This window comes from Schistocerca nitens, chromosome 5 (assembly GCF_023898315.1).
Source record: "Schistocerca nitens isolate TAMUIC-IGC-003100 chromosome 5, iqSchNite1.1, whole genome shotgun sequence".
NCBI lineage: Eukaryota > Metazoa > Arthropoda > Insecta > Orthoptera > Acrididae > Schistocerca > Schistocerca nitens.
In genome coordinates this window covers 740,857,996-740,885,098 of record NC_064618.1, presented here as the reverse complement: position 1 = coordinate 740,885,098, position 27,103 = coordinate 740,857,996, and the positions used below count along the sequence as shown (strand labels likewise).

The 27,103-nt window shown below is 39.3% G+C and overlaps 1 protein-coding gene across 1 annotated transcript in view; it reads left to right on the top strand.

Moving 5' to 3' along the window:
- Nucleotides 1-27,103, top strand: part of LOC126260144 (eukaryotic translation initiation factor 2-alpha kinase) — a 220,521-nt gene that overhangs the window by 48,419 nt on the left and 144,999 nt on the right. The window contains exons 6-7 of the mRNA XM_049957398.1: nt 7,019-7,168; nt 7,636-7,747. Of these exons, the coding sequence (XP_049813355.1) occupies nt 7,019-7,168; nt 7,636-7,747 (262 nt within the window). The remainder of the gene's footprint in view (nt 1-7,018; nt 7,169-7,635; nt 7,748-27,103) is intronic.

The window sequence follows — 27,103 nt, the reverse complement described above, 5'->3', positions numbered from 1 at the left end:
GGCAACGCCGGTCAAATGCTGTTTGTGTATGAGAAATTGGTTGTAAACTTTCCTCATGTCAGCACATTGTAGGTGTCGCCACCGGTGCCAACCTTGGGTGAATGCTCTGAAAAGCTAATCATTTGCGTATCACAACATCTTCTTCCTGTCGGTTAAAGTTAACGTCTGTAACACGTCATCTTCGTGGTGTAGCAATTTTAATGGCCAGTAGCGTACATAGATGAGAGTTAACCATGTATCTGTAATTCTGTCGGACTCAATCTCCGCTAACCTCGCACACCCTCTAGACAACAATATCGCCTTTGTGTGTCCTGTATCCCCTCCGATTCGCACTCCTCAACATCATTATGATGCTCCACATGAACTCACTTGATCTGGTGCCTCATCTAAACTCGGCAAGCCACCTCTTTTTGTGTAGTTGAGGGTACTTCATATACTGGCATTACTTTGCCCTGTTCCAGTCTTGATTGGTTTGCAGAACAACAAGTGTTTTGTAAGCTACCTCCTTTGTTGATGGGCTACATTTCCTGAAGATTCTTCCAGTGAATCTCAATCTGGCATCTACCTTACCTGTGATTAATTTGTCGTTTCCTTCAATTTGCTCTGTATGTGTAATCCTAGATATTTTATGGCAGTAACTGCTTTCAGTGATTGTTCAGCAATCTTGTAATCATACTATAATGGGCCTTAATATGTATATGCAGTATGTTACATTTGATTATGTTAAGGGTCAATTGCCACTCTTTGCACCAAACATCGATCCTGTACAGGTCTTCCATCATTTCATTGCAGCCCTCCAGGATTGTGACTTCACTGTATGCAACAGCATCATTAGTGAATAGCCTACTGGAAATTCTGATGCTATCTACTAGGTCATTAATATGCATTGTGAGATGTTGTGATTCTATAACTCTCCCTTGAGCAATGCCCAAAGTTACTTCTACAGCTGAAGGCTTCTCTCCGTTGTAGATGACATGCGGTGTTCTATTTGCTAGGAACTCTTCAGTCTAATTTTACAGTTCGTGTGATATTTGGTGAACTCGTGTTTTGTTCATTAGGCAGCAGTGCAAAACTGAGTCAAAAGCCTTCTTCAAATCAAGAAACATGGCATCTAGCTTTGTGACAGTATGTACTGTGTTCTGAGTCTTGTGGATGAACCTCACATTGATTCCTTTTCAGGCTCCAGAAGTGTCATAATACATGAGCATAAAACTTGTTCCAAAATCCTACAACAGACGGACATTAGAGATATACACTTATGGTTCTGTGTGTCTGTTTGATGACCCTTCTTGAAAACGCGAATGACCTGTGCTTTTTTTCCAATCATGGGGAATGCTTTGCTCCTTCAGAGATCTATGGTACATTGCTGCCAGAAGAGGGGCAAGTTCTTTCTCATATTTTATGTAGAATTAAATTGTTATTCCATCAGGTCCAATGGCATTTTCTCAGTTGAGAGATCAGTTACTTTTCTGTCCCTCAGTCACTTATTCCAATATCTGTCATTTTGTGACTTGTGTGACTAGTTAAAAGAGGAACTACAGTGCAGTCTTCCAGTGTGAAACAGTTTTGGAAAAAAGACATTTAGTATTTTTTATCTTTTTGTATGTCACCCTTTGTTTCAACGCCATTTGGTCACAGAGGGCCCGGGCAGATGGCTTTGATCCGTTTACTAATTTAAAATAAAGACCAAAACTTCCTAGGATTTTCAGTCCAGTCGGTAGATAGAATTTTACTTTTAAATTCTTTGAATACTTCACACGTGGCCCTCTTTATGCTAATATTGGCTTAATGTAGTTTTTACGTGTCTGTGAGGCTTTGAATACTTTTGCAGTGAAGCTCTCTTTGCTTTCACAGTAGCTTTCTAATGCAGTTGCGGTCTTTTCTGTGCGTCACAACATTGCTGGACACATGCCTGTCCAAAGTGTATTGTACAATGCTCTTGAACTTTGTCCATTGGTGCTTAATGTTTTCAGTGCTAGAGGTGAAATTTTTATATTGACCTGTCAGGTAATCTGATATCTGTTTCTTGTTTCTCTTGCTCAACACAAAGATCTTCCTATCTTTATTTGTATTCCTAGTTACACTGATATTCAGTGATTCTGTAATGACCTTATGATCTCTGATCTTCTGTTCTGTGTTAAACAAGTTGAAAAGTTCAGATCTATTTAATGGATGTGTCTAAAATTTGATCTTTACAAGTTGGTTCTTTATTAACTGCCCAAGGTAGTTTCCAGGTGAGGCACTTAGAATGCATCTGCTATTCAGTGAGTTGTTAACTTTTCTTCTAAATTATGTACATTGTGCGAGCACTTCCTATACCGTATTAACATTTGCTTAGGTGGCAAAAGTCGTAAATTAACTCGTAATATCGTGTCTACTAATGACCACAGCAGTTGAGTCCCATAGTGCTCAGAGCCATTTTTGAATATCGTGTCAGACCACCTTTTTGCCTGGCATAGTGCAGCAACTCAGTGTGGCATGGGATCAACAAGCCATTGGAGGCCCCGCCCACCCCCAGTCAGAAATATTGAGCCTACCTGCCGTCCGTAATTGCGGAAGTGTTGACTGCAGGATTGTATGCACGAACTGACCTCTCGATTATGTCCCACGAATGTTCGGTGAGATCATGTCGGGTGATCTGAGAGGCCAAATCATTCACTCAAACTGTCCAGAATGATCTTCAAACTAATCGCAAGCAACTGTGCCCTGGTGACATGGCTCAGTGTCATCGATAAAAGTTCCACCATTGTTTGAGAGCGTGAAGTTCATGAATGGTTGCAGATGGTCTCAAAGTAATTGAATGTGACCATTTTCAGTCAATGATCGGTTCTGTTGGACCAGAGGACCAATCCGTTCCTTGCAAACGCAGCCCACACCATTATGGAGCCACCACCAGCTTGCACAGTGCCTTGTTGATAACTTGGACCCATGGCTTCATGGAGTTTGTGCTACACTCGAACCATACCTTCAGCTATTACTGACTGAAATTGGGACTCATCTGACCAGGCCACGGTTTTCCAAGCATCTAGGGTCCAACTAATTTGCTCACGAGCCAAGGAGCAAGTGGTATCATGCTGTAAGCAAAGGTATTTACGTCACTCATCTGCTGCCATAGCCAACTAATGTGCCAGATTTTGCAGTGCTGTCCTAGTGAATACGTTGTACGTCCCACATTGATTTCTGTGATTATTGTGAGCATTGTTGCTTGTCTGTTAGTACTGACAACTCTATGTGAATGCTGCTGTCCTTGGTTGTTAAGTGAAGGCCGTCAGCCACTGCATTGTCCATGGTGAGAGGTAATGCCTGAAATTAGGTATTCTCGGCATACTCTTGGCATTGTGGATCTTGGAATATTGGATTCCCTAACAATTTCCGAAATGGAATTCTAGCTCCAACTACCATTCTGCGCTAGAAGTATGTTATTTCCTCTCCTGTGGCCATAATAATGTCAGATATCTTTTCACATTAATCACAAAGTACAAATGACAACTCCGCCAATGCAGCACCCTGTTATACCTTGTGTACGTGATACTACTGACATATGCATACGTGCATATCGCTATCCCGTGACTTTTGTCACCTCAGTTTACATGTTTATAATAAGTAGGGACCTGAAAATGTAGCATCTACTTTTGGTGAAATTTACATCTAAATATTTTCTCTCTCTCTCTCTCTCTCTCTCTCTCTCTCTCTCTCACACACACACACACACACACACACACACACACAATAATAGTTAAATCCTTTTGTGTGTGTGTGTGTGTGTGTGTGTGTGTGTGTGTGTGTGCTCTTGCTGCTGCTTGGTGAGTAGATTTTTGTTATCTGTCCATTTACATTATATTATCAATAATTGATTATTTTTGTTGTTATAAAAAATAATGATCAACACACAACACAAAGCATTCAACAACAAATACCACACAAGCGCTTACTGAGGTTGGGTTAGTTCAGGCAAAACCTCTAATGGTATTTTACACAACCACAGTTCAAAACTACTGCCACCTAATACTGTCACATTAAAAGTGTGCACAGTATAGCAACTTTAGCTATGAGATAAACGTACATGTTTCTTTGTGGTAAATTGTTAGGTTCCACAACCCCTTGCAGTTGACGTGGCACCAGAGCATCGAGCTGACTGATATAGAATTTCATTGTGTTTTTAGTTTGCCAATGTGTTTTATGCACATTATCTCTCCAATTGAACTTTGTCAGATGGTGTGCAATACCAGTAACTGAAAACTGGTTACATTTTCAATATTTATATGTAGAAAATAAAACTATTTCAAACTTTGATAAAATAGTTCATCTGCATACAATTAACTGTGAAGTAGCATTTATTAGGTAATTTCGTGTTTTTGTATTTTGGGGCATAATTTGCATCTATATTTGCTTTTATTACAAAATGAAAACTTTTCATGTCCCTAGTAATGAGACTAGTGACAACTCTTACACACAAACAATGACAAAATACTAATCTTAAGCAGCTAAGTGTAGCCTCCAGAACTCAGAATACATGGTAATAAAAACAGAATATTTTATTAACAATTTGAGACAGATAGGGACTTTCTTTGTTTCATATTTCGTGAAAGTAATAGTTACACAACCCACAGTGAACGTTGTTGTTACTGTGGAAGGCTTCCATGGAACTGAGATGGGAAATGAATAACTTCTTCTTTACTTCCAACAATAGAACTGCTCATAATGTCTGAGAAGATAGTTGTTTCACCCCATTGTTTATCACCTAAAAAGCTTTTATGTAGAATGGTTAAAATGTATTTCATTGAGAGCATTTCACCCACATGAAAATGAGATGAACCCACAAAGATATCTGTAGTATGTGTTAAGAAGAGTAAAAACTGCAGAGCTGTGCATGTTATTAAAGACTCAACATATTCTACACTGAAAGTTCTTTTAATTAAACTTTTATTATAAACTGTGAGGAACTGATGGCAAGTTGTATCAGTGTGGGGAGCTCGAATGGTTAAGCCAGAAGAGCAATAACTGTCCAAGGCACAATTGTATATTTGAATTTTGGTTTGACTCACATTCTTGTGACTAATGTTCAGTTTTTCCTCCAATCAAATGTTCAATGCATCAGACAAACTGGTGCAGAGTAAGAAATTTTTCTAAGGTTTAGGTAAGTTATCTACAGAAACATCTCTCTCACTTCAGGCAACTTTAGAGCTACTGGAATGTGGATCGCAAATTGCAGCATCTTGCTAGACTTTTTTCTTTGTGGCTGATACATTGTCTCTTCTTTAACAGTGGTGCAGCTCTCACCAAGCACTGTTTCTTTCATCACCAGCATTATATATTTCATCATAAATTTGTCATCAAAATGGATGTACTGGTGTATTTTGACAGAAGGCATAGTTATTTTGTTAGTGACCAGCTGGTTGGCATGTGTGGTTGATGTAGTTTGCTTTTGTATGTTAACAATGTTATTTTATTCTAAGTGTCAGGTATTTTCTTAAGTTGTTGGAGTATTGATTTGGTTGTCAAGTGGCTCGACGAATGTGGAGAAGGTAGTGCCATGTTCCTATACTCTTTTATCTTCTTCAAGTCATGTTCTTTAACTTGTGATAATTAGGCCAGTATGACACAAGAAAACAGTAAATGTAATCTCTCTGGTTACAGAGTGCAAGAACTTATATCACTGCATCTGTTTCACTGTTCGATAATTGCAAGTTAGAATAAAATGTTGTAAGTTCTCCTATCCACTGAAAAGAAAATGTTAGGGAGACTTTAAGACGAGCTGTGTTTTAGTTAATGATCATAATGTGACTCCCAGCATCCAAAATATTGTTGTATCAAAGTACATAAAACAGTTGAATATAATTACTGCTGTTCAGAACTGTTAGCTACTGTACTATGATGTAAACTGCAAGCTTGCTGTGTAATGGCTTAAGCCTTTATATTCCTCATGTTGGTGTATGCCATGTGTGCAACTAAATGAAAGTCAATTTGTTTTTTGCCATATGCGTTTTGCTTGTTTTATTTGTGAAGAGTCTTCAGTGGTCTGTAATACGTGTTTCTTTTTATACATATAAAAAATTTATTATGTAGTTATTATGTTACATTTTGTCATATTTGTCTCTTGTTTTTCAATTTAGGAACAACTATTGTAGCACAAATATCATGATGATAAATTACTATTTGGCATTGCTTAAGATTTCTAGTGTTATTAGTCCTTATTGGTTCATATGTATGGTCCTGGAGATATATTCATTCAGTACTGATATTTTTCATTTGTTGTGTGTGTGTGTGTGTGTGTGTGTGTGTGTGTGTGTGTGTGAGAGAGAGAGAGAGAGAGAGAGAGAGAGAGAGGGGGGGGGTAAGATTCCTTAATTATACACTCTGCTTATGTTTACTCTGGTTATATTTCAGATATCTGTTTGTTATTGTTTTTGGGGTAACATGATCTGGGAGTTATAACTTATACTGATTTGGTCATTAATTACTCTTTTTTTTCATGGCAAGGGCACTTCGTATGTGAAATTTTAGTTGCGATTGTTCACTCTAATAATTTTCATGTCTTGTTCCCTGTTGGATGATTCATGTCCATGTTTTAGCAAGTGTTTGGCAACCCACCTTTGAAATTCCTGCCTGTCATCCCAACATATGCTGATTCACATTCTTGGCATTCTAACTGTTATATGCCAGCTCCTTGGTATTTATCTGTTTTGTCTGTTCGTAAATTTGACTGGAGTGTGTTTCTTGTTCATATGCAATGTATAAGCCCTCTTTCTTCAATATATTTGCTATCCTGTCTGCTGATTTATGTTTTTATGTTAAAGTGTACCAATTATTTTTGTTAGTCATGTCATGAGTGTTATTGTTTTGTGTTTCTGTGTATGTGGGTATTTTTGGTGTTTGTGGTCTCTGCTTTTTTCATTTATCTTTAGTTGAGTGTTGATTTTTTGGTGGAGTCTTGTATTAAAAAAAGACTTCATATTCTGTATAGAAAATTTTCACCAATTGTAAGTTGTTGCATTCATTAATATATTTATCCCAACAGTTTGATTCACCAATTGTTACTGCATGGCTTATGAGAGATGGGAAAGCAGAAACACTAGATCTTTTCAGTGGAAGTCAATGGTCGTCGCCGTATCGAGATTCTGGTGGAGTAGTGTCACCTTCATTGTATCTTGGAATGCACAAAATGCAGGTAATACATATTTTTAATTTATTTCAATGGATTGTGTGATTTGTTTTCGTACAACAGGGCAAATACTTATTTGTGAATTATTCTCTTCTCTTGTGGCAACAAGCATGAGTAGTTATTCACGTTTATAAACTTAGAGGAAAATTCAGCTATTTAACACAATGGTAATGTTTATATTTAACATTTACCTTTCTTACATGAATATTTATTGCTGCTGATGTGGGGTGTCAACTTAAGCGAATCAATACACCAGATATCTGCTCTCATAAATTAGAATACCTGTAATGGATTAACACTTATGTTCTTACATTCCTTTAATATGATGTCTCGAGATTTTTAATGTGTTTCTGTTGAATCACTAAATGTTACATACAGAAAAAAATGGGACACATATTTTTAATGCATTTCTTGTTTATTTTTCCTGGTTCGTATTTAGCGATTTTGATGGATATGAATTATTTAATTTGCAGCTTTATGTGCAGGAGAGTGTGACAGTCCAAAAGAAATACGGTGAGATTGGAAATTTCATTGCTGTGGACTCAGACTATCCCCGTATCCCATGGAATCCTATACCAGCCACTGGTATGTCTGCATTGAATTTTGTTACAGTAAATTAGACTTATTTAAGATTTAAATGACTATGAAGCATCATATTAAATAAACTTTTCAGAATTTATCAAATGGTTCATAAATTGTATAAACTGAAAACTACAATAAAAAATTATATATCTTTACTACAATTGTAACAGATATGTTTTGTCTCTTTGTGGTCTGTGAGAAGCACTTCGCATACATAAAGGTGTGTCCAAACCACACAAAGATTGTAATTGACTGGACCATTGCAAGGCAGGATGTATGTTAATCTGATTATGAGTGGCCTTAGCCACATGAATGTGGAGGCTATTAAGTTTTTCTGTACTGTTTATGCAAGGGTTGGATAGTTTTTGAGCATCTGAGTGCCATACATAATAAGTTTCTGAGTGAACTGGAGTTTCGAAAGTAGGTGCTGGTGGAAGTAAAGCTGTGAGGGTAGATCATAAGTCATGACTGGATAGCTTGGACATAAGAGCATTTGCAAGTGAAAGGCAAAGGTTCCCAGTCCAGCAAACAGTTCTGATCTGCCCTAGGAAGTTTCAAATCAGTGCAGCATAGTAAAACTTCATTCTGGGAAAAATGGAATGAAAGTTGTCGTGTTTTGCTTTCCTGTGTTGTGTACTATAACATACCATTAATATAATATACATAGTCATGAAGCTATTAGACATTCTTTGGAGTGTACAGCTTGCTTCAAGCAGTGGCTGAGTTAAACACGGTACTTTGAAGTCTCGAAAGAAGTGAAAGTTTATTGGGCAGGAAAGTAAACTGGGGGAGGAAAAAAATAACTTTCTTTTGATTAGTTTATTGTCTATCAGCATATGACAATAGGAATCTCTCACAAAAATAGATGAAAAATAAACAAGCATTAAGAAAATTATGACTAGAATCAAACAATGATTCACACACACACACACACACACACACACACACACACACACACACTCATAAAATAGCAGGAATAGAATGCATTCATTTCATATAGGTCATCTTTGGACCATGTGATTTGAACTTTCTTGCCTTACATGTTCTGATGTTTGCCCAGTGGTCCTGCATTCGTTCTCAGTGTTGCTTCTTCCTCTCCTGGGTCCAAGCATTTCCTGTTTATAGTTTTGGCTTTTCTTGGAAACCCTGCCATACCATAAGTTTCTCCTTGAGTGAGACACACTCCAAGAAGTTACCATGGGTGATCCCCACTTCTTTAAGATCTTTCTCCACCTGTGAGCCAGGCCCATTTTGTTTACTTCTCCTGCAAGTAGGTGATCAAACGATTGGTGAGTCGTCCAGGGCTCATTCAGGTCATAAGTCGATAAAACATAATCCTTCTCTTCCAGATGGTATCAGTTATCTTCTCTGTGTGGGAATTCAGTTCATGATTATAGCGTCTTCTATATTCCCCATTGTCTTTGATGGGACCTAAGATCTTTGTCAAAATCTTCCTTTCCTTGGCCTCAAGTTTTTCAATTAGGCCTTCTTTGTTCATTACTAGGCATTCAGAAGTGTAAAACACCTCCGGACAGATAACACTGCAGTAATGCCTTAATTTTGCATTGAACGATGCTGATATTTTGTTGTAGATGTTTTTGGTTAAATGGAATGCCATGCATGATATTAAGGCTTCTTTGTCTGATAAGGTGTCTGTTATCCATTCTCCGAGATATTTAAACTTTTCAACTCGCTTAATTTTGCCTGACCCACTACAAGCACCCTTGGTGGTGAATTTATATTCATTATAAACTCAGTTTTCTCAAATGAAATTAGGAGGCCAGTCTTCTCTACTTGTATGTTAAGCTCGTTACTCTCTCAGCTGTTTCCGTGGAATCAGAAAAATTTGCAAGATCATCTGCAAAAGCAAGACAATCGATTTCAAGATTTTGTTTCTTGTAACCCAGCCTGACACCATTTTTAATTCCTTGGTTTTCCAGTTCTTTGCACCACTCACGAATCCCCTTATCAAGGTCACAGTTAAAGAGCAGAGGTCTCCTTGCCTCACTCCAGTCTTTATTTCAAAAGCTTCTGATGTTTATCCTCTAAATTTCACTTTCGAGGTTGTGTTGGTTAGTGCTTGCTGGATTATCACTTTGGTCTTTTTGTCTAGGCCAAGTTCTTTTAGAATTCTGATCAGGGTTTTACGATCAATCGAGATGTGTGCCTTTTTGAAATCCACCCACAGCAAAATTTTTATTCCTGAGCTTCAGGTACGAAAGGATCAATTTGAGGTTCATTATCTGTTCGACACATGATCGCCCCTTCCTGAAACCTAGATACTCTCCCAGCTGTGGGTCTAGCTATTCTTCTGTCCTAGTTTGCAGAGCTTTTGACAGAATCTTACAGGTTGTTGATATGAGAGAGATACCACAATAGTTGTTTACATCTGTTCTGTCGCCTTGCTTATGAAGAGGATGAATTAGAGCAGAATTCCAACCCTTCTGCAACAAAATATCGCTGCCATGTAGCTTGCCCACCTGTGGACAGCATATCTGCAGTGATGAAAATTCCTTGCCAAATATACTGTATGTCTCAAAAAGGCCTTCACAAATGGACACTATCCCTTAAACCTAGTTCACAAACAGATTTCCTGTGCCATGTCCTCACATACCTAATCCCCCCACCTCCTCTAAGAACCAACTGCAAAGAAGTGTCCCTCTCATCACCCACTATCAACCTGGACTGGATCAACTAAACTGTGTCTTTTGCCAGGGCTTCGTTTCTCTTATCATCTTGCCCAGAAATGACAGACATCGTACCCACAATCCTTCCCACCCTTCCTAAACTGGTATTTTGCCATTCACCCAACCTACACAACACCCTGGTTCAACAACGTCTCACTCCCACTCGAAACACCTAGCCATAAGGGTTGTATCCCTGTGGGAGATTCACGGGCAAGACTTGGCCTTTTTACAATTCGCCTTTTTACCCACCGTGCACATCCTACTCTAGTCCTGTCACAGGCTTATCCTATCGCATCAGAGGCAGGGTCACCTGTGAAAGTAACTGTGTCATATATCTACTGTGCTGCAATTTCTAAATACCATTTTCTGTTGGCATGACTGTGAAACAGCTGTGCGTCAGAATAATGAATGACCACTGCCAGACTGTGACCAAGAATGGAGCTGACTGTTCAGTGGCACAACATGCTATTGAGTGTGCTAAATGCAACACAGTTGATGACTGCTCCTCTCAGCAACAGTTGCTGTTGTGATCACCGTTGAAACTGAAAGTAGCAGCACATTCCGAGAAAGACCTCCTACATTCTACATCTACATTTATACTCCGCAAGCCACCCAACGGTGTGTGGCGGAGGGCACTTTACGTACCACTGTCATTACCTCCCTTTTCTGTTCCAGTCGCGTATGGTTCGCGGGAAGAACGACTGTCTGAAATCTTCCGTGCGTGCTCGAATCTCTCTAATTTTACATTTGTGATCTCCTCGGGAGGTATAAGTAGGGGGAAGCAATATATTCGATACCTCATCCAGAAACGCACCCTCTCGAAACCTGCCGAGCAAGCTACACCGCGATGCAGAGCGCCTCTCTTGCAGAGTCTGCCACTTGAGTTTGCTAAACATCTCCGTAACGCTATCACACTTGCCAAATAACCCTGTGACAAAACGCGCCGCTCTTCTTTGGATCTTCTCTATCTCCTCCGTCAACCCGATCTGGTATGGATCCCACACTGATGAGCAATACTCAAGTATAGGTCGAACGAGTGTTTTGTAAGTCACCTCCTTTGTTGATGGACTACATTTTTGAAGGACTCTCCCAATGAATCTCAACCTGGTACCCGCCTTACCAGCAATTAATTTTGTATGATCATTCCACTTCAAATCGTTCCACATGCATACTCCCAGATATTTTGCAGAAATAACTGCTACCAGTGTTTGTTCCACTATCATATAATCATACAATAAAGGATCCTTCTTTCTATGTATTCGCAATACATTACATTTGTCTATGTTAAGGGTCAGTTGACACTCCCTGCACCAAGTGCCTATCCGCTGCAGATCTTCCTGCATTTTGCTACAATTTTCTAATGCTGCAACTTCTCTGTATACTACAGCATCATCCGCGAAAAGCCGCATGGAACTTCTGACACTATCTACTAGGTCATTTATATATATTGTGAAAAGCAATGGTCCCATAACACTCCCCTGTGGCACGCCAGAGGTTACTTTAACGTCTGTAGATGTCTCTCTATTGATAACAACATGCTGTGTTCTGTTTGCTAAAAACTCTTCAATCCAGCCACACAGCTGGTCTGATATTCCGTAGGCTCTTACTTTATCAGGCGACAGTGCGGAACTGTATCGAATGCCTTCCGGAAGTCAAGGAAAATAGCATCTACCTGGGAGCCTGTATCTAATATTTTCTGGGTCTCATGAGCAAATAAAGCGAGTTGGGTCTCACACGATCGCTGTTTCCGGAATCCATGTTGATTCCTACAGAGTAGATTCTGGGTTTCCAAAATCGACATGATACTCGAGCAAAAAACATGTTCTAAAATTCTACAACAGATCGACGTCAGAGATATAGGTCTATAGTTTTGCGCATCTGCTCGACGACCCTTCTTGAAGACTGGGACTACCTGTGCTCTTTTCCAATCATTTGGAACCTTCCGTTCCTCTAGAGACTTGCGGTACACGGCTGTTAGAAGGGGGGCAAGTTCTTTCGCGTACTCTGTGTAGAAACGAATTGGTATCCCGTCAGGTCCAGTGGACTTTCTCTGTTGAGTGATTCCAGTTGCTTTTCCTTGGACTCTTATTTCGATGTCAGCCATTTTTTCGTTTGTGTGAGGATTTAGAGAAGGAACTGCAGTGCGGTCTTCCTCTGTGAAACAGCTTTGGAAAAAGGTGTTTAGTATTTCAGCTTTACGCGCGTCATCCTCTGTTTCAATGCCATCATCATCCCGGAGTATCTGGATCTGCTGTTTCGAGCCACTTACTGATTTAACGTAAGACCAGAACTTCCTAGGATTTTCTGTCAAGTCGGTACATAGAATTTTACTTTCGAATTCACTGAACGCTTCACGCATAGCCCTCCTTATGCTAACTTTGACATCGTTTAGGTTCTCTTTGTCTGAGAGGTTTTGGCTGCGTTTAAACTTGGAGTGAAGCTCTCTTTGCTTTTGCAGTAGTTTCCTAACTTTGTTGTTGAACCACGGTGGGTTTTTCCCGTCCCTCACAGTTTTACTCGGCATGTACCTGTCTAAAACGCATTTTACAATTGCCTTAAACTTTTTCCATAAACACTCAACATTGTCAGTGTCGGAACAGAAATTTTCGTTTTGATCTGTTAGGTAGTCTGAAATCTGCCTTCTATTACTCTTGCCAAACAGATAAACCTTCTTCCCTTTTTTTATATTCCTATTAACTTCCATATTCAGGGATGCTGTAACGGCCTTATGATCACTGATTCCCTGTTCTGCACTTACGGAGTCGAAAAGTTCGGGTCTGTTTGTTATCAGTAGGTCCAAGATGTTATCTCCACGAGTCGGTTCTCTGTTTAATTGCTCGAGGTAATTTTCGGATAGTGCACTCAGTATAATGTCACTCGATGCTCTGTCCCTACCACCCGTCCTAAACATCTGAGTGTCCCAGTCTATATCTGGTAAATTGAAATCTCCACCTAAGACTATAACATGCTGAGAAAGTTTATGTGACATGTATTCCAAATTTTCTCTCAGTTGTTCTGCCACTAATGCTGCTGAGTCGGGAGGTCGGTAAAAGGAGCCAATTATTAACCTAGCTCGGTTGTTGAGTGTAACCTCCACCCATAATATTTCACAGGAACTATCCACTTCTACTTCACTACAGGATAAACTACTACTAACAGCGACAAACACGCCACCACCGGTTGCATGCAGTCTATCCTTTCTGAACACCGTCTGTGCCTTTGTAAAAATTTCGGCTGAATTTATCTCTGGCTTCAGCCAGCTTTCTGTACCAATAACGATTTCAGCTTTGGTGCTTTCTATCAGCGCTTGAAGTTCCGGTACTTTACTAATGCAGCTTCGACAGTTTACAATTACAATACCGATTGCTGCTTGGTCCCCTCATGTCCTGACTTGGCCCCGCACCCTTTGAGGCTGTTGCCCTTTCTGTACTTGCCCAAGGCCATCTAACCTAAAAAACCGCCCAGTCCACGCTACACAACCCCTGCTACCTGTGTAGCCGCTTGCTGCCTGTAGTGGACTCCTGACCTATCCAGCGGAACCAGAAACCCCACCACCCTATGGCGCAAGTCGAGGAATCTGCACCCCACACGGTCGCAGAACCGTCTCAGCCTCTGGTTCAGACCTTCCACTCGGCTCTGTACCAAAGGTCCGCAGTCAGTCCTGTCGACGATGCTGCAGATGGTGAGCTCTGCTTTCATCCCGCTAGCGAGACTGGCAGTCTTCACCAAATCAGATAGCCGCCGGAAGCCAGAGAGGATTTCCTCCAATCCATAGCGACACAAATCATTGGTGCCAACATGAGCGACCACCTGCAGATGGGTGCACCCTGTACCCTTCATGGCATCCGGAAGGACCCTTTCCACATCTGGAATGACTCTCCCGGTATGCACACGGAGTGCACATTGGTTTTCTTCCCCTCTCTTGCTGCCATATCCCTAAGGCGCCCCATTACGCGCCTGACGTTGGAGCTCCCAACTACCAGTAAGCCCACCCTCTGCGACTGCCCGGATCTTGCAGACTGAGGGGCAACCTCTGGAACAGGACAAGCAGCCATCTCTGGCCGAACATCAGTATCAGCCGGAGACAGAGCCTGAAACCGGTTCTTCAGACAAACTGGAGAGACCTTCCGTTCAGCCCTCTGGAATGTCTTTCGCCCCCTGCCACACCTTGAGACGACCTCCCACTCTACCACAGGTGACGGATCAGCCTCAATGTGGGCAGTATCCCGGGCAGGCACAGTCGTAGTCCGATCGGGGGATGCGTGGGACGAGCTGGCCGTCCCCGACAAACCCCCATCCGGACCCCCACAGTGTTGCCCATTGGCAACAGCCTCAAGCTGTGTGACTGAAGCCAACACTGCCTGAAGCTGGGAGCGAAGGGATGCCAGCTCGGCCTGCATCCGAATACAGCAGTTGCAGTCCCTATCCATGCTAAAAACTGTTGTGCAAAGAATGTCTGAATTAATCTACAGAGAGCACAAACAAATCGACACAAAATTTAAACGGTTATTAAAATACAGGATTGCGTAGTAAATGCAGTAATGCTGCTACTTGCACACTGCTGACACACTGCTTGCCGGCGGAAGGAGACTACAACTCTCAAATACTATAATACACCTGAAATTTATGAATTAAACAATGCAAGTACCAAAAACACGCAAAGAAATTAAGAATTAATTTATGTAACAAATGAGGTAGCTAGGAGTATATGACTTTCTGCTGGCAGCTGCTTATCCAATGGCGGCAGGGTAATTGATAAATCTTTTATGGCTCTTAGTTTAACTAGATAAGGATAAATTCCATTTCTTTTAACTTGGTGCACAAATATCGGAATTTTGATATAAATGTCTTCAAGAAAACAACACCATCCAAGTACCAAAGATATGTCGTCCATTTAAAATGCATTTGAAGTTCGCTGAATGATACTTTGAACTCGGAGGCCATCAGCTATTACAAAAGCACTTTTTTCTCCAGTCTGCCTAGTCAGACTTGACCTGCCACTGGCCAGTATGCTTATCCTTAGTAAGGAATACTTCACTGCCATTAGACATTCCAACGTGGTGTCAGTCTGAGGCAATGGTTATAAATCTTTTTTTGGCAGTTTTGTTCAGCTGCTGATTACTGAAGCAGAACTATGAGTGCCATCCTCTTCACAATAGCACAGGAGATAGATGACCAAGGACTCTGTTGGCTGAATGATATCTTGCAGCCTTTTCTCTACCTTTTTCCTTAATTGTCTCCCATTAAATGGGAGAAACACGGGTGCTGATTGTTGGGTGGATGATTCTCAGTATTGATTCATTGTTTCAGTTTAGGTCATCTGGTCTTCCTCATCTCCACTCTGAACTTAAGTGCACCCAAATATTGTTGCAGAATAGCTAACTCTTGTTGATGATTGTCATTAGTCAAGCTGGAACTTACTGGTGTTAGTCAATGATGATAGTAACTTGTTTCCCCAGCAATGACACTGAGCTGACCCTCCCCGACTGATTTGGCTGTCACTATTCACATAACTGTAGGCAGCTCTGTTCATGGGGATTTGTGCTGTTTTGTGAGGCTGTTTTGTGGACTGTTAACTAGAACCATCTCATTGAAAACAGTGGTATAAGTTTGTGATCAGTGGTAGGCAGTTGCCCAGAACAATTGGTTTTTGTATGAACTTATTGGAGGAACTTATGAGAGTGTAGTGCCAATATTCCATAGTCTGTGACTGCTTGTGACACCTGCAAGAAGTGCCATCCAAGGATAAGATTATGACTGTGTTATGGTAAAACAACAAATTCAAACGGTGTGTTCTGTCATTGATAATTACAAATGTGATCAAACCATATGGCGAAAGAATTTTTTACCAGCAACTACTGATGCTACAACCATTTGATGTAATTTGTCTGACAGCCAGATTCATTGAGACAGGCAGTGGTATGAATGATCTAAAAGTGTAAATGTGTCGGTAGAGGGCAAGCAGAGTTTGAGACATCATTAACCTTAAAAACAGAAGAAAACGTGCAAAAAGTGCCAAAAATTGTATGTTCAAACAGTTGAGTAACTATTCGAGAGCTTAAAGAAAAACTTCCCATCTTGTATGGGTCCTTGTAAAGCATTTTAACTGATAATTTGGAAATTAGATGACTGAGTTCAAAATGTGTTCCCGGACTTCTGAGTAATGAATAGAAGGAAAATATTGTGTCAGTTTGCATGGAGTTGAAGGATTGTCTTCATCAGAGCTAGACTTAATGAGGAAAATTGTAACTGGAGGTGGAACATGGTTCTATGGCTATGACCCTGAGACATAAATTCAGAGTTTCCAATTGAACCTTAAAAAGACATGTCAGTCAAAATTGATCATCAAAGTCACGCTCGTTTTTTCCAATATTGAGAACATAGTGTGATTAGAGTTCTTTCCAATAGGAAGAACTGTAAACAGTGAATTTTATGAGGGTGTACTGAATGTTTGTGAAATGATCTATTAAGAAAGAGACCAGAAAATGGACCAATGGCTTCCTTCTTCATCACAAGATGCCATGCTGTAACTCACTTTTGATTTGCGAGGTTTTGGGTGGAAAAAGTGTTCTTGTCTGTCCACATCAAATGTAACAGGTTTAGCACATTGAAACTTCTTGCTCTTCCTAAAAATTAAAATCGTGTTTGAAGGTAAACATTTTGATACCATTACTGACACTGAGGGGCCATGACAGAGCAACTGAATGCGCTTCCAGAAGAACCCTTCCAGAAATGCTTCCAGTCATGAATTCAACTCTGGGATAAGTGCATTGTTAACCAAGGAAATACTTTGAATGAAATTAAATTAAATTATATGTAAGCTTATTACTGTGTTTCTAATATGATTATTCACTGTGATTTTTGATCACGTCTTGTATTCTCACAACACATGTTCCTGTTGGCTGGACGTATTATCCATTTGCAGCCTTTGAAACACAGACCTCATTATTTTTCAGCTGGCAGTGGTCAGTCTCCAGTACTACAGAAAATGACACTTCAGAATCAACTGGTGTCTGGATAGATTAGTTACCTTTATAGGAGGCTCTCACATTTATAGATTCTTGTATTGTTCAATTGCTCTGATTTTGACAGCTGAGCGGTTAGGTGGAACCCCCAAGTTGTGATGGTTTGCCTTCTTTGTTTCTTAGTTTGTTGTCCTCAGTGTCAACATACCGGCTGAAAAAAATAATGGGAGGAAGTGCAGTACTGTCTACTGTAAATGATGTAGCAAACAGGTGCACAGTTGCATTTCAGTCTTACTTTCACTGTTCACAACGCCCACCCCAATAATACACAGTTACGTATGGCCAGTGCACCATCGTTTAAACTTTCTATAATCCTCATTAATAGTTTGCAAGCGAACATCCACATACTGCTACAATAGTTTCCTGTTGAACATCTACGAACAGTAAAAGCCTAACCACATAGTTCACATTTCTTGAAGAATAAAAAGGTACTTATGGAGCACACACTGTCATTGTTTTAACACATGACCTAATTGTGTAACACTTATTTCACTGTTAAGTTGAAGCATTGTTGTTGTTCTAACCAACACAGGTTTCTCGTCTGAAACTCGGCTGTGGACTGACTGTGTCGGGACCAAAAATCGGGTCCTTATATATCCTCACAATAATAGGTGCTGAAACTACACATTGTTCGAAGTTAAATTTACAGAAATTACAGTTTAAACTCATTCGATTAACTGAATACATTGAAAAATTGGTTCTTTTTAACAGTTTCTTCTACTGCTGGGGTTAAGCCGAATTATTTGTTTACATCATGAAATGGTAACGACTTGTAAGTGCCATAATGCGACAGTGAAGTCAAAAAGCTATCAAATGTCACTGAAAATCTGTATCTGATGTATATCCTTCTTTCTTAATTCTTAATTGCACTATTCATCTCTGTTCCTCTTAATCCATCTTTACCCCTCACTCCATTCTTATGCAAACAATACTTTTGACAGAACTTTTAATTACTTTGGAATTAATTAAGGGCTGGCTTTGCTAACATGTTTTCGAATAGAGCCAAATTGATACTTTAAGATTACTAGTATTTTGTCTTCCAAATGTTTACAATTATTACAGAATTTCTATTTATTTATAAGTCACCAATAAAATTTCAGTTATGAAACAGTTACTGATTTCGCACTATAATGAAAGATACTAACTCTGAGGGTTGAATGAAAAGTAATGCCTGCACCTTTGTTAACTGGGTTTGGATGGGAATATTTTAATAAATCAAACACAAAAATAATCCTCAGAATGTGATCTTTAATTACCAATATTCACTTTTCCACGTAGTCACCAGCCAATTGGATAGATTTCTGCCAACAAGTTTTCTGAAGCCATCACGGAAGAAGTCGACACTACGTTTCTGCAACCACAGTCTCACATTTCTCTCAACATGTTCATCAGAAGCATAATGATGTCCCCACAGATAGTCTTTCATTATCAGGAACAGATGGAAGTCAGAGGGTGCTAAATCTGGACTGTATGGATTATGTCGTACGGTGGTGAGATTCAGTCTCTGAAGTTATTCTGTGGTGGCACATGAAATGTGTGGTTTGGCATTGTCATGCTGCAGGAAAACATTTCCCTTTTCCTTTCAGACCCTTGTTAGCTGTCATTTCAGAGTTCGCAGCATTGTGATGTATCGTCCAGAATTAATCTGTCAGCATTTTGCTTGTGAAACTCGGTGGTTGCTGTCACAAGATGTCCAACTCTTTGTTTGTCACTCAGGTCATATGTTCCTGCCTCAACACCTTTTAACTTACTCGCCCAACAACGCACAGTACTCACATCAACACAATCACCATAAACTGCTTTCGTTCTCTGATGAATCTCCTGTGGGGTGACACCTACTGCTGTCAAGAATTCAGTGACTGCACGTTGCTTAAATCGCATTGACCGACTGTCTGTGCAGTGTTCCATACTTTACACTGTAACAACACAACCGTTCAAGGCTAAGGCTTCCTGCCAACTGGAGCTGTAGAGAAGAGGCTACAGAAAAAGCCAGTACCTGTTGTGTACCAATGCTGCCAACTGTTGAAGAGTTACAAAGATGGAGGCATTACTTTTCAGTCAACCCTCATAGTAATAGTCAAAATAAATTAGAAAGTCAATAACATACATAAAACTAAGCAAAACATTAGATCTGGTTGTATATTCTTTAAAACTGAGGGCCAAACTTTTTCTTTTTATGAAAATGCAGGTTATACTCACATATGTTTCTAGAATGAAATTTTCACTCTACAGCGGAGTGTGCGCTGATATGAAACTTCCTGGCAGATTAAAACGGTGTGGCGAACCGAGACTTGAACTCGGGACCTTTGCCTTTCGCGGGCAAGTGCATGTTAACGGTAATTAGTTAAAATTGAAAAAATGAATTTAAAGGAGGCAGAAGCCAAAACAAGAGGGGAAGCAAAAATATCCAAGCTTGCTTCGTCAAAAAGTGCCGATGGGCTTTGTCATGCAGGCTGGGTGTAGTGATCTACAGCTGGCTAGCATGTCTAGAATTGCTCTGTTGCTTCTCTCTTTATAGTAAGGTACGACTTTCCCAGGGTGTGTTGTCCTCCATTCAGTAGAAGCTGTTCTTCTGTATGGCAGTTGAGTTGATAAGGAAGCACATGGTATCTGTGTTATCAGGAAACGTTGCTGGCAGTCGTGGTATAAGTCTGGGGTTTCCTACTCCATTCCTCAAATGTAGTCTGTCTGGTGGAGGTAGGTACAAAAGATCAAGATCTCTTCTTCAGTTAATAATGCTTCTTCCTTGTGGCTGATTTGCCTTTCAGTGCTATTATTCTGGCTGTTTGAGTTCTACTTGAATTCTTCTTCTTCTTCTTCTCCTTCTCCTTCTTCTTCTTCCTCCTCTGACATTAAAATCTTTGTCGGACCATGGGTAGCCCCTTCATGGATTGCATTTTCTTCGTCTCATCCTCCCTGAACCTGTTATCATTTCCCTTCTTCTCTCTCAGTATTCTGAAATCTTCAGTAGAGTCATTCCATGTAAAATCAACACACCTATTTTACCTCACCCTCTTAGATTTTGCTGAAAGTTGGTATACTTATAGTGGGCACTGAGACTAAGAAAAATACCAAATTTCAATTTTTTATCTCAAACCATTCCTGAAATATGGCTATGTAAACTTTTCAAAAATCAGCCAAAAATGTGTGAACGGACTTTTTTTAAATTGTCCTCGGAGCTGCCCTAATTTAGCTAGAGAACTGGGAAAGGTGTCATTTTGCACACTCTTTCCAGGGATATACAACAAAACATAGCTTCTAATTAATAACCTTTTTCAAAATACTAATTAATATTTTGATTTAATTTTAATTTTTTTACTAAAAGTACATAATTGAAAATTTTCAAAATATTTCCATAACTACTTCATACTATTGTAAATCACATGGCAAAATATAAATGTGGGATGATGATGGGTTCATTGTTAAAAAAAATTATTCCGGACTCTTGTTTTTCACTAACGGCCCTAGTTTGACCAAATTGACCTTTAACAAACAAGAATTTTTTTACAATATACTGAAAGGTAAGTAAAAAAAGTATTAGAATTATCAAAACATCACCTTATTAAACCAAAAATAATCAGCATATTTTATAATTAAGGTGATTGCTTATTTTAATTTCATACAACTTCACTAACAATATATTAACCGATATAACAAAAGCAAGAGATTGAGCATTTAACTGCAAACTGAAATAAAGTATGAATAAGTACAAGTATTTACATAATAGTTCTGGTCCATGATGTTTGAAATGGAACTATTAAACAAATTAAATATGTAATGCTTGTTTTTAAGTAACAGGTATCTGTACATAGCTAAATTTAACACAATAGGTACTAACAATAATTTTGAAACGACTTTCTATAAAATATACATCAATACTAACCTGAGACAAAAATTAAGTTTTGAGTTGAAAGCAGTTTTCCAATAAATTGCCTTGGAACTTCACATATTACATTTTAATAAAGCTGACTGGGTTTGGTTTACATCACTTTCACTAAGAATGTATGTTCTCCCTGTCGGAGTAAATGGATTCACTTTTGTGAGAACATCCACAACTGACACCCACAGGACATCTGCATGTGCAGGATAAGAGAATGACTTAACTGGTCCACATGGATGAAGACAAGTTATTTTCACTTCATCAAGTTCTTCGTTTTTTTTTTAAAAGGTACCCAAGCCACCAGTTTCTGCCATATACTGTGGTGACATAGCCTGATACACCTTGTAACTTCAGTTTGTCTGGTGATGTAGTTACTTCCCTCTCCCAACTCTGCATATCACCTGAGAAGTATTTGACTATTAATTTTGGTGTAGTGTTGGGAATGAAAGCGTGAAATTGCTGTTCCTCTGATTGTCAATGCCTCTTCAATTTGGCTTTTTAAGAATATTTCTGAAGCAGCGTAGCATTCTTGAGTGGAATGTGCAAAATCAACATTTCTGATGTTATCTACTGCCCACTCAAATAGATCTCGTGTGGTTTGGATCTGATTTTGGTATGGCCTTTGCAAACTTGCACGAGCTGCCAGTCTCTTTACTGAACCCCCTACTCCATCACAAGGCCCTTTCCCATGTGCTGTGGCTGAAAAGTGCCTCTCAGCTTTTATGTTGAAGTCTTCAACATGAAGGCAAAGGTTCAGGAAGTTTTTCTTATTTTTATACTGAGCAGCAGAACCGTCAGAATAATAGTATATCTTTTTTGGAATCTTTTGAAATTGATTTGTTAGATATGAAATTAGCTTCTTTTGGAACATGTAAACAGCAGTTGTATTGTGCTCCAGGCAATCAGAAACAATGAAAAAGCTCATATGCTCAATTTTGTCTTCTTGTTTGTAATATATAACAAAAGGGTGAATGGTAATCTGTTGTCTTGTCCAGTGGAAACTCTGAGCTTCATCCTGTAGAACTATACTATAATTTTCTGAAAAATCACTTATGACAACAAATTCAGATTCCATAACGTTTTCTCTTGTGGAGTTAAGGAATGTTCGTTGTTGCTTGGCAATGAAGTCATGCTGAATCAAAGTCGACATCTTACTACAAAATAAATCTGTGAATTCTTCAGAAGTTTTCTGAACAATTTCCAGATTACATCGGTCAACTGACATCCACTGTCCGAACTGAACTTGTTCAATTAAGTTTTCATGAAGAGTCTTTTAAAATTTTACGTATGACAGTTTCTCCTGGGCAGTATTCACAGTTTCCCATGTTGCAATCAACTGATGATGGGTTGCAAAGCATTTTTGCAATGCACTGCTTATAATTGTTTAAGCTGCTGCTTGTTACTGTATTTAGTTTGGCATTTTCTATCATTAATTTTATGTTTTGGTGAGTTGTGCACACGCAGACAGTGTGTGTGCCACTCCAACCAGCTAATACACAATGTTTTGGTCTCAACTCAGCAAATTTATAGAAACCTATTTTTATGTTAGGAAACTTGTCTTTAAAATGCTTGTAAGCTTCTTTAAGGTTACACAAAATAAGTTTTTTTGATATTTTTGTTTTATTTCCGCTTGTTTCTATAATTGTCACACAATCTTTAATACCTGGCATTGCCCTGCTAACTTCATCATTTTCATAAAATGAATGTACAGTTTCTGTTGGTAAACACTTCCCTGGTTTTGGGTTTGGACCTTCCATGAATCCTTTCTCTTTCAAAATTTTTTTGGACTGCCGAACAATGTAATTAGGAGCATTAAATTCCCTCATTATTTTCCTGACACTCCACTTTTCAGGTAAACTTGTAAGAATCATTAGTTTTTTTGCTCTACTTATAGAATTTTTAAAGTTTCTTTTAAGATTTTCAAGAACGGATTCATCAGTATCAGTATTTGACGAAGAAGTTTCAGGAACAACAAAAAGTTTACGTGTCATTGATGAGATTTTCTTCACTTTTGATTTGGCGTAATGCCTAGATGTTAGTTTTCTCTTGTCAATTGGAGACTCACCTAGTTCTTGAAGTGAAGTGTTGTGTTAAATGTTTTAACAGCTACTGAGATTGGAGTGAAGTCAGGGTCTTGGTCTCGGATGATTATCTCTGGTCCAGAAGATTCTTCTTCGACACTTTCGTCACTGATGGGCTCTGGTGTATTTTTCAATTTGGTTACATCTTTCCTACATCTATCACAAATCTTGGTGCCGCTTGGTATTTGAGGAAATAATTTCGGCATCCATGTTGTGACATGTCTCAGTTTTTTTCTGTCTAATAAAATGATTTGACTTCTTCAATGGATTACAACACTGCACTCTTACGGTACTGCACTTTTTACTTGACTTGAAAATGAACTATTAAATAAAATAGATACAGACTGGTCAACACAGACGTAACAATTGATTTGCACTAAAACCACAGTGCACAATAATGCTGTAGGAACACAAAGCCTTAGAAGATAACAATGCAGACTACATCATTTCACCAATGGCTCCAGTCTCTGAATTATTGTACAGACATCAAGCCCTATGTATACGGTCCCCTACTGACGTACTACTTTAAAGGTCAGTTTGGTCAAACTAGGGCCGTTAGTGAAAAAAAAGAGTCCGGAATAATTTTTTTTTAACAATGAACCCATCATCATGCCACATTTATATTTTGCCATGTGATTTACAACAGTATGAAGTAGTTATGGAAATATTTTGAAAATTTTCAGTTATGTACTTTTTGTAAAAAAATTAAATCAAAATATTGATTACCATTTTGAAAAAGGTTATTAATTAGAAGCTATGTTTTTTGTCTATCACTGGAAAGAGCATGAAAAACGCTGCAAAATGACACCTTTCCCAGTTCTCTAGCTCAATTAGGGCAGCTCCTAGGACAATTTAAAAAAAGTCCACTCACACATTTTTGGCCAGTTTTTGAAAAGTTTACATGACCATATTTCAGGAATGGTTTGAGGTAAAAAATTGAAATTTGGTATTTTTCTTAGTTTCAGCACCAACTATAAGTATACCAACTTTCAGCAAAATATAAGAGGGTGAGGTAAAATTTTTATTTAAAGTGTGGTGATTTGACATGGAATGACCCAGTATCCTTGTCTCTGCTTCACTGATGGCCTTTGTCACTTATCTTCACCAGTTTGGTCAATGTGTACCTCTGTCTCCCATTTTCATTCCTTTTCACCTGGATCCTCAATTCCCATGAAAAGCTCACTTGTTTCCAGTGTAGTGGCAGTGTTGAGGTACTCTGACATACTTCTAATCAAATAACTTTCAACTCTCATATTACTACATCAGTTACTGGCTGCCTTGGAAAAAACTCTAGGTTTGCTGACTATCTGCAACCATACCTGGAACTGTTGTTATCACACTATTCTCCATTGTCCCCACTGATATGTGCACACATTGTCAATCCTCAAGTCTGTGCCCAATGGGTGGCTACTGCATTTTTTAAAATTTTCATAATTTTATTGTATCATTTCACGTAATTTTTAATTTTTTAAATTTTATTCTCTATTATGGAGGTAGCACTTCACGTTAATCTTCTACTTTTCTCTAAGGATCTATTGATGTTGCTCTGATGTTCAGAGCATCCACTTGATCTTAAAGGCTGAAAGTTGAGGAGCTGTTTTTTTGATATTCACTGCAAAATCAAATTAATTGTAGTCAATGGTAATGACTTGTAAGTGCCATCATGCTGACAGTGAAGTCAAAAAGCTCTCAAATGTTGCTGAAAATCTGTATCTGATGTATTGTTGTAAATTGTTGTAGTTGAGCTGGGAAAGTCCCTGAGCTTCAAGCGCTAATAGAAAGCACAGAAGCTGAAATCGTTATAGGTACAGAAAGCTGGCTAAAGCCTGAAATAAGTTCTGCAGAAATTTTTACGAAGTCTCAGACGGTGTTCAGGAAAGATAGATTAGGCAAAATTGGTGGTGGAGTGTTTGTGTCTGTCAGTAGTGGTTTATCTTGTAGTGAAGACGAAGTAGATACTCCATGCGAATTGGTATGGGTGGAGGTTATACTTAACAGCCGAACTAAGTTAATAATTGGCTCCTTCTACCGAACCCCAGACTCCGATGATATAGTTGTGGAACAGTTCAGAGAAAATTAGAGTCTCGTAACAAATAAATACCCCACTCATACGGTTATAGTTGGTGGGGACTTCAACCTTCCCTCGATATGTTGGCAAAAATACTTGTTCAAAACCGGTGGTAGGCAGAAAACATCTTCCGAGATTGTCCTAAATGCTTTCTCCGAAAATTATTTCAAGCAGTTAGTCCACGAACCCACGCGAATTGTAAATGGTTGCGAAAACACACTTGACCTCTTAGCCACAAACAATCCAGAGCTGATAGAGAGCATCATGACTGATACAGGGATTAGTGATCACAAGGTCGTTGTAGCTAGACTCAATACCGTTTCTTCCAAATACACCAGAAACAAACGCAAAATAATTTTATTTAAAAAAGCAGATAAAGTGTCACTAGAAGCCTTCCTAAGAGACAATCTCCATTCCTTCCGAACTGACTATGTAAATGTAGAAGAGATGTGGCTCAAATTCAAAGATATAGTAGCAACAGCAATTGAGAGATTCATACCTCATAAATTGGTAAGAGATGGAACTGATCCCCCGTGGTACACAAAACAGGTCCGAACTCTGTTGCAGAGGCAACGGAAAAAGCATGCGAAGTTCAGAAGAACGCGAAATCCCGAAGATTGGCTAAAATTTACAGACGCGCGAAATTTGGCACGGACTTCAATGTGAGATGCCTTTAATAGGTTCCACAACGAAACATTGTCTCGAAATTTGGTAGAAAATCCGAAGAAATTCTGGTCGTATGTAAAGTACACAAGCGGCAAGACGCAGTCAATACCTTCGCTGCACAGTGCCGATGGTACTGTTACCAACGACTGTGCCGCTAAAGCGGAGTTATTGAACGCAGTTTTCCGAAATTCCTTCACCAGGGAAGACGACTGGAATATTCCAGAATTTGAAATATGAACAGCTGCTAGCATGAGTTTCTTAGAAATAGATACCTTAGGGGTTGCGAAGCAACTCAAATCGCTTGATACGGGCAAGTCTTCAGGTCCAGATTGTATAACGGTTAGGTTCCTTTCAGATTACGCTGATACAATAGCTCCCTACTTAGCACTCATATACAACGGCTCGCTCACTGATAGATCTGTACCTACAGATTGGAAAATTGCGCAGGTCGCACCAGTGTTTAAGAAGGGTAGTAGGAGTAATCCATCTAACTACAGACCTATATCATTGACGTCGGTTTGCAGTAGGGTTTTGAAGCATATACTGTATTCAAACATTATGAATCACCTCGAAGGGAACGATCTATTGATACGTAATCAGCACGGTTTCAGAAAACATCGTTCTTGTGCAACGCAGCTAGCTCTTTATTCGCACGAAGTAATGGCCGCTCTCGACAGGGGATCCCAAGTTGATTCCGTATTTCTAGATTTCCGGAAAGCTTTTGACACCGTTCCTCACAAGCGACTACTAATCAAGCTGCGGGCCTATGGGGTATCGTCTCAGTTGTGCGTCTGGATTCGTGATTTCCTGTCAGGAAGGTCGCAGTTCGTAGTAATAGACGGCAAATCATCGAGTAAAACTGAAGTGATATCAGGTGTTCCCCAGGGAAGCGTCCTGGGACCTCTGCTGTTCCTGATCTATGTAAACAACCTGGGTGACAATCTGAGCAGTT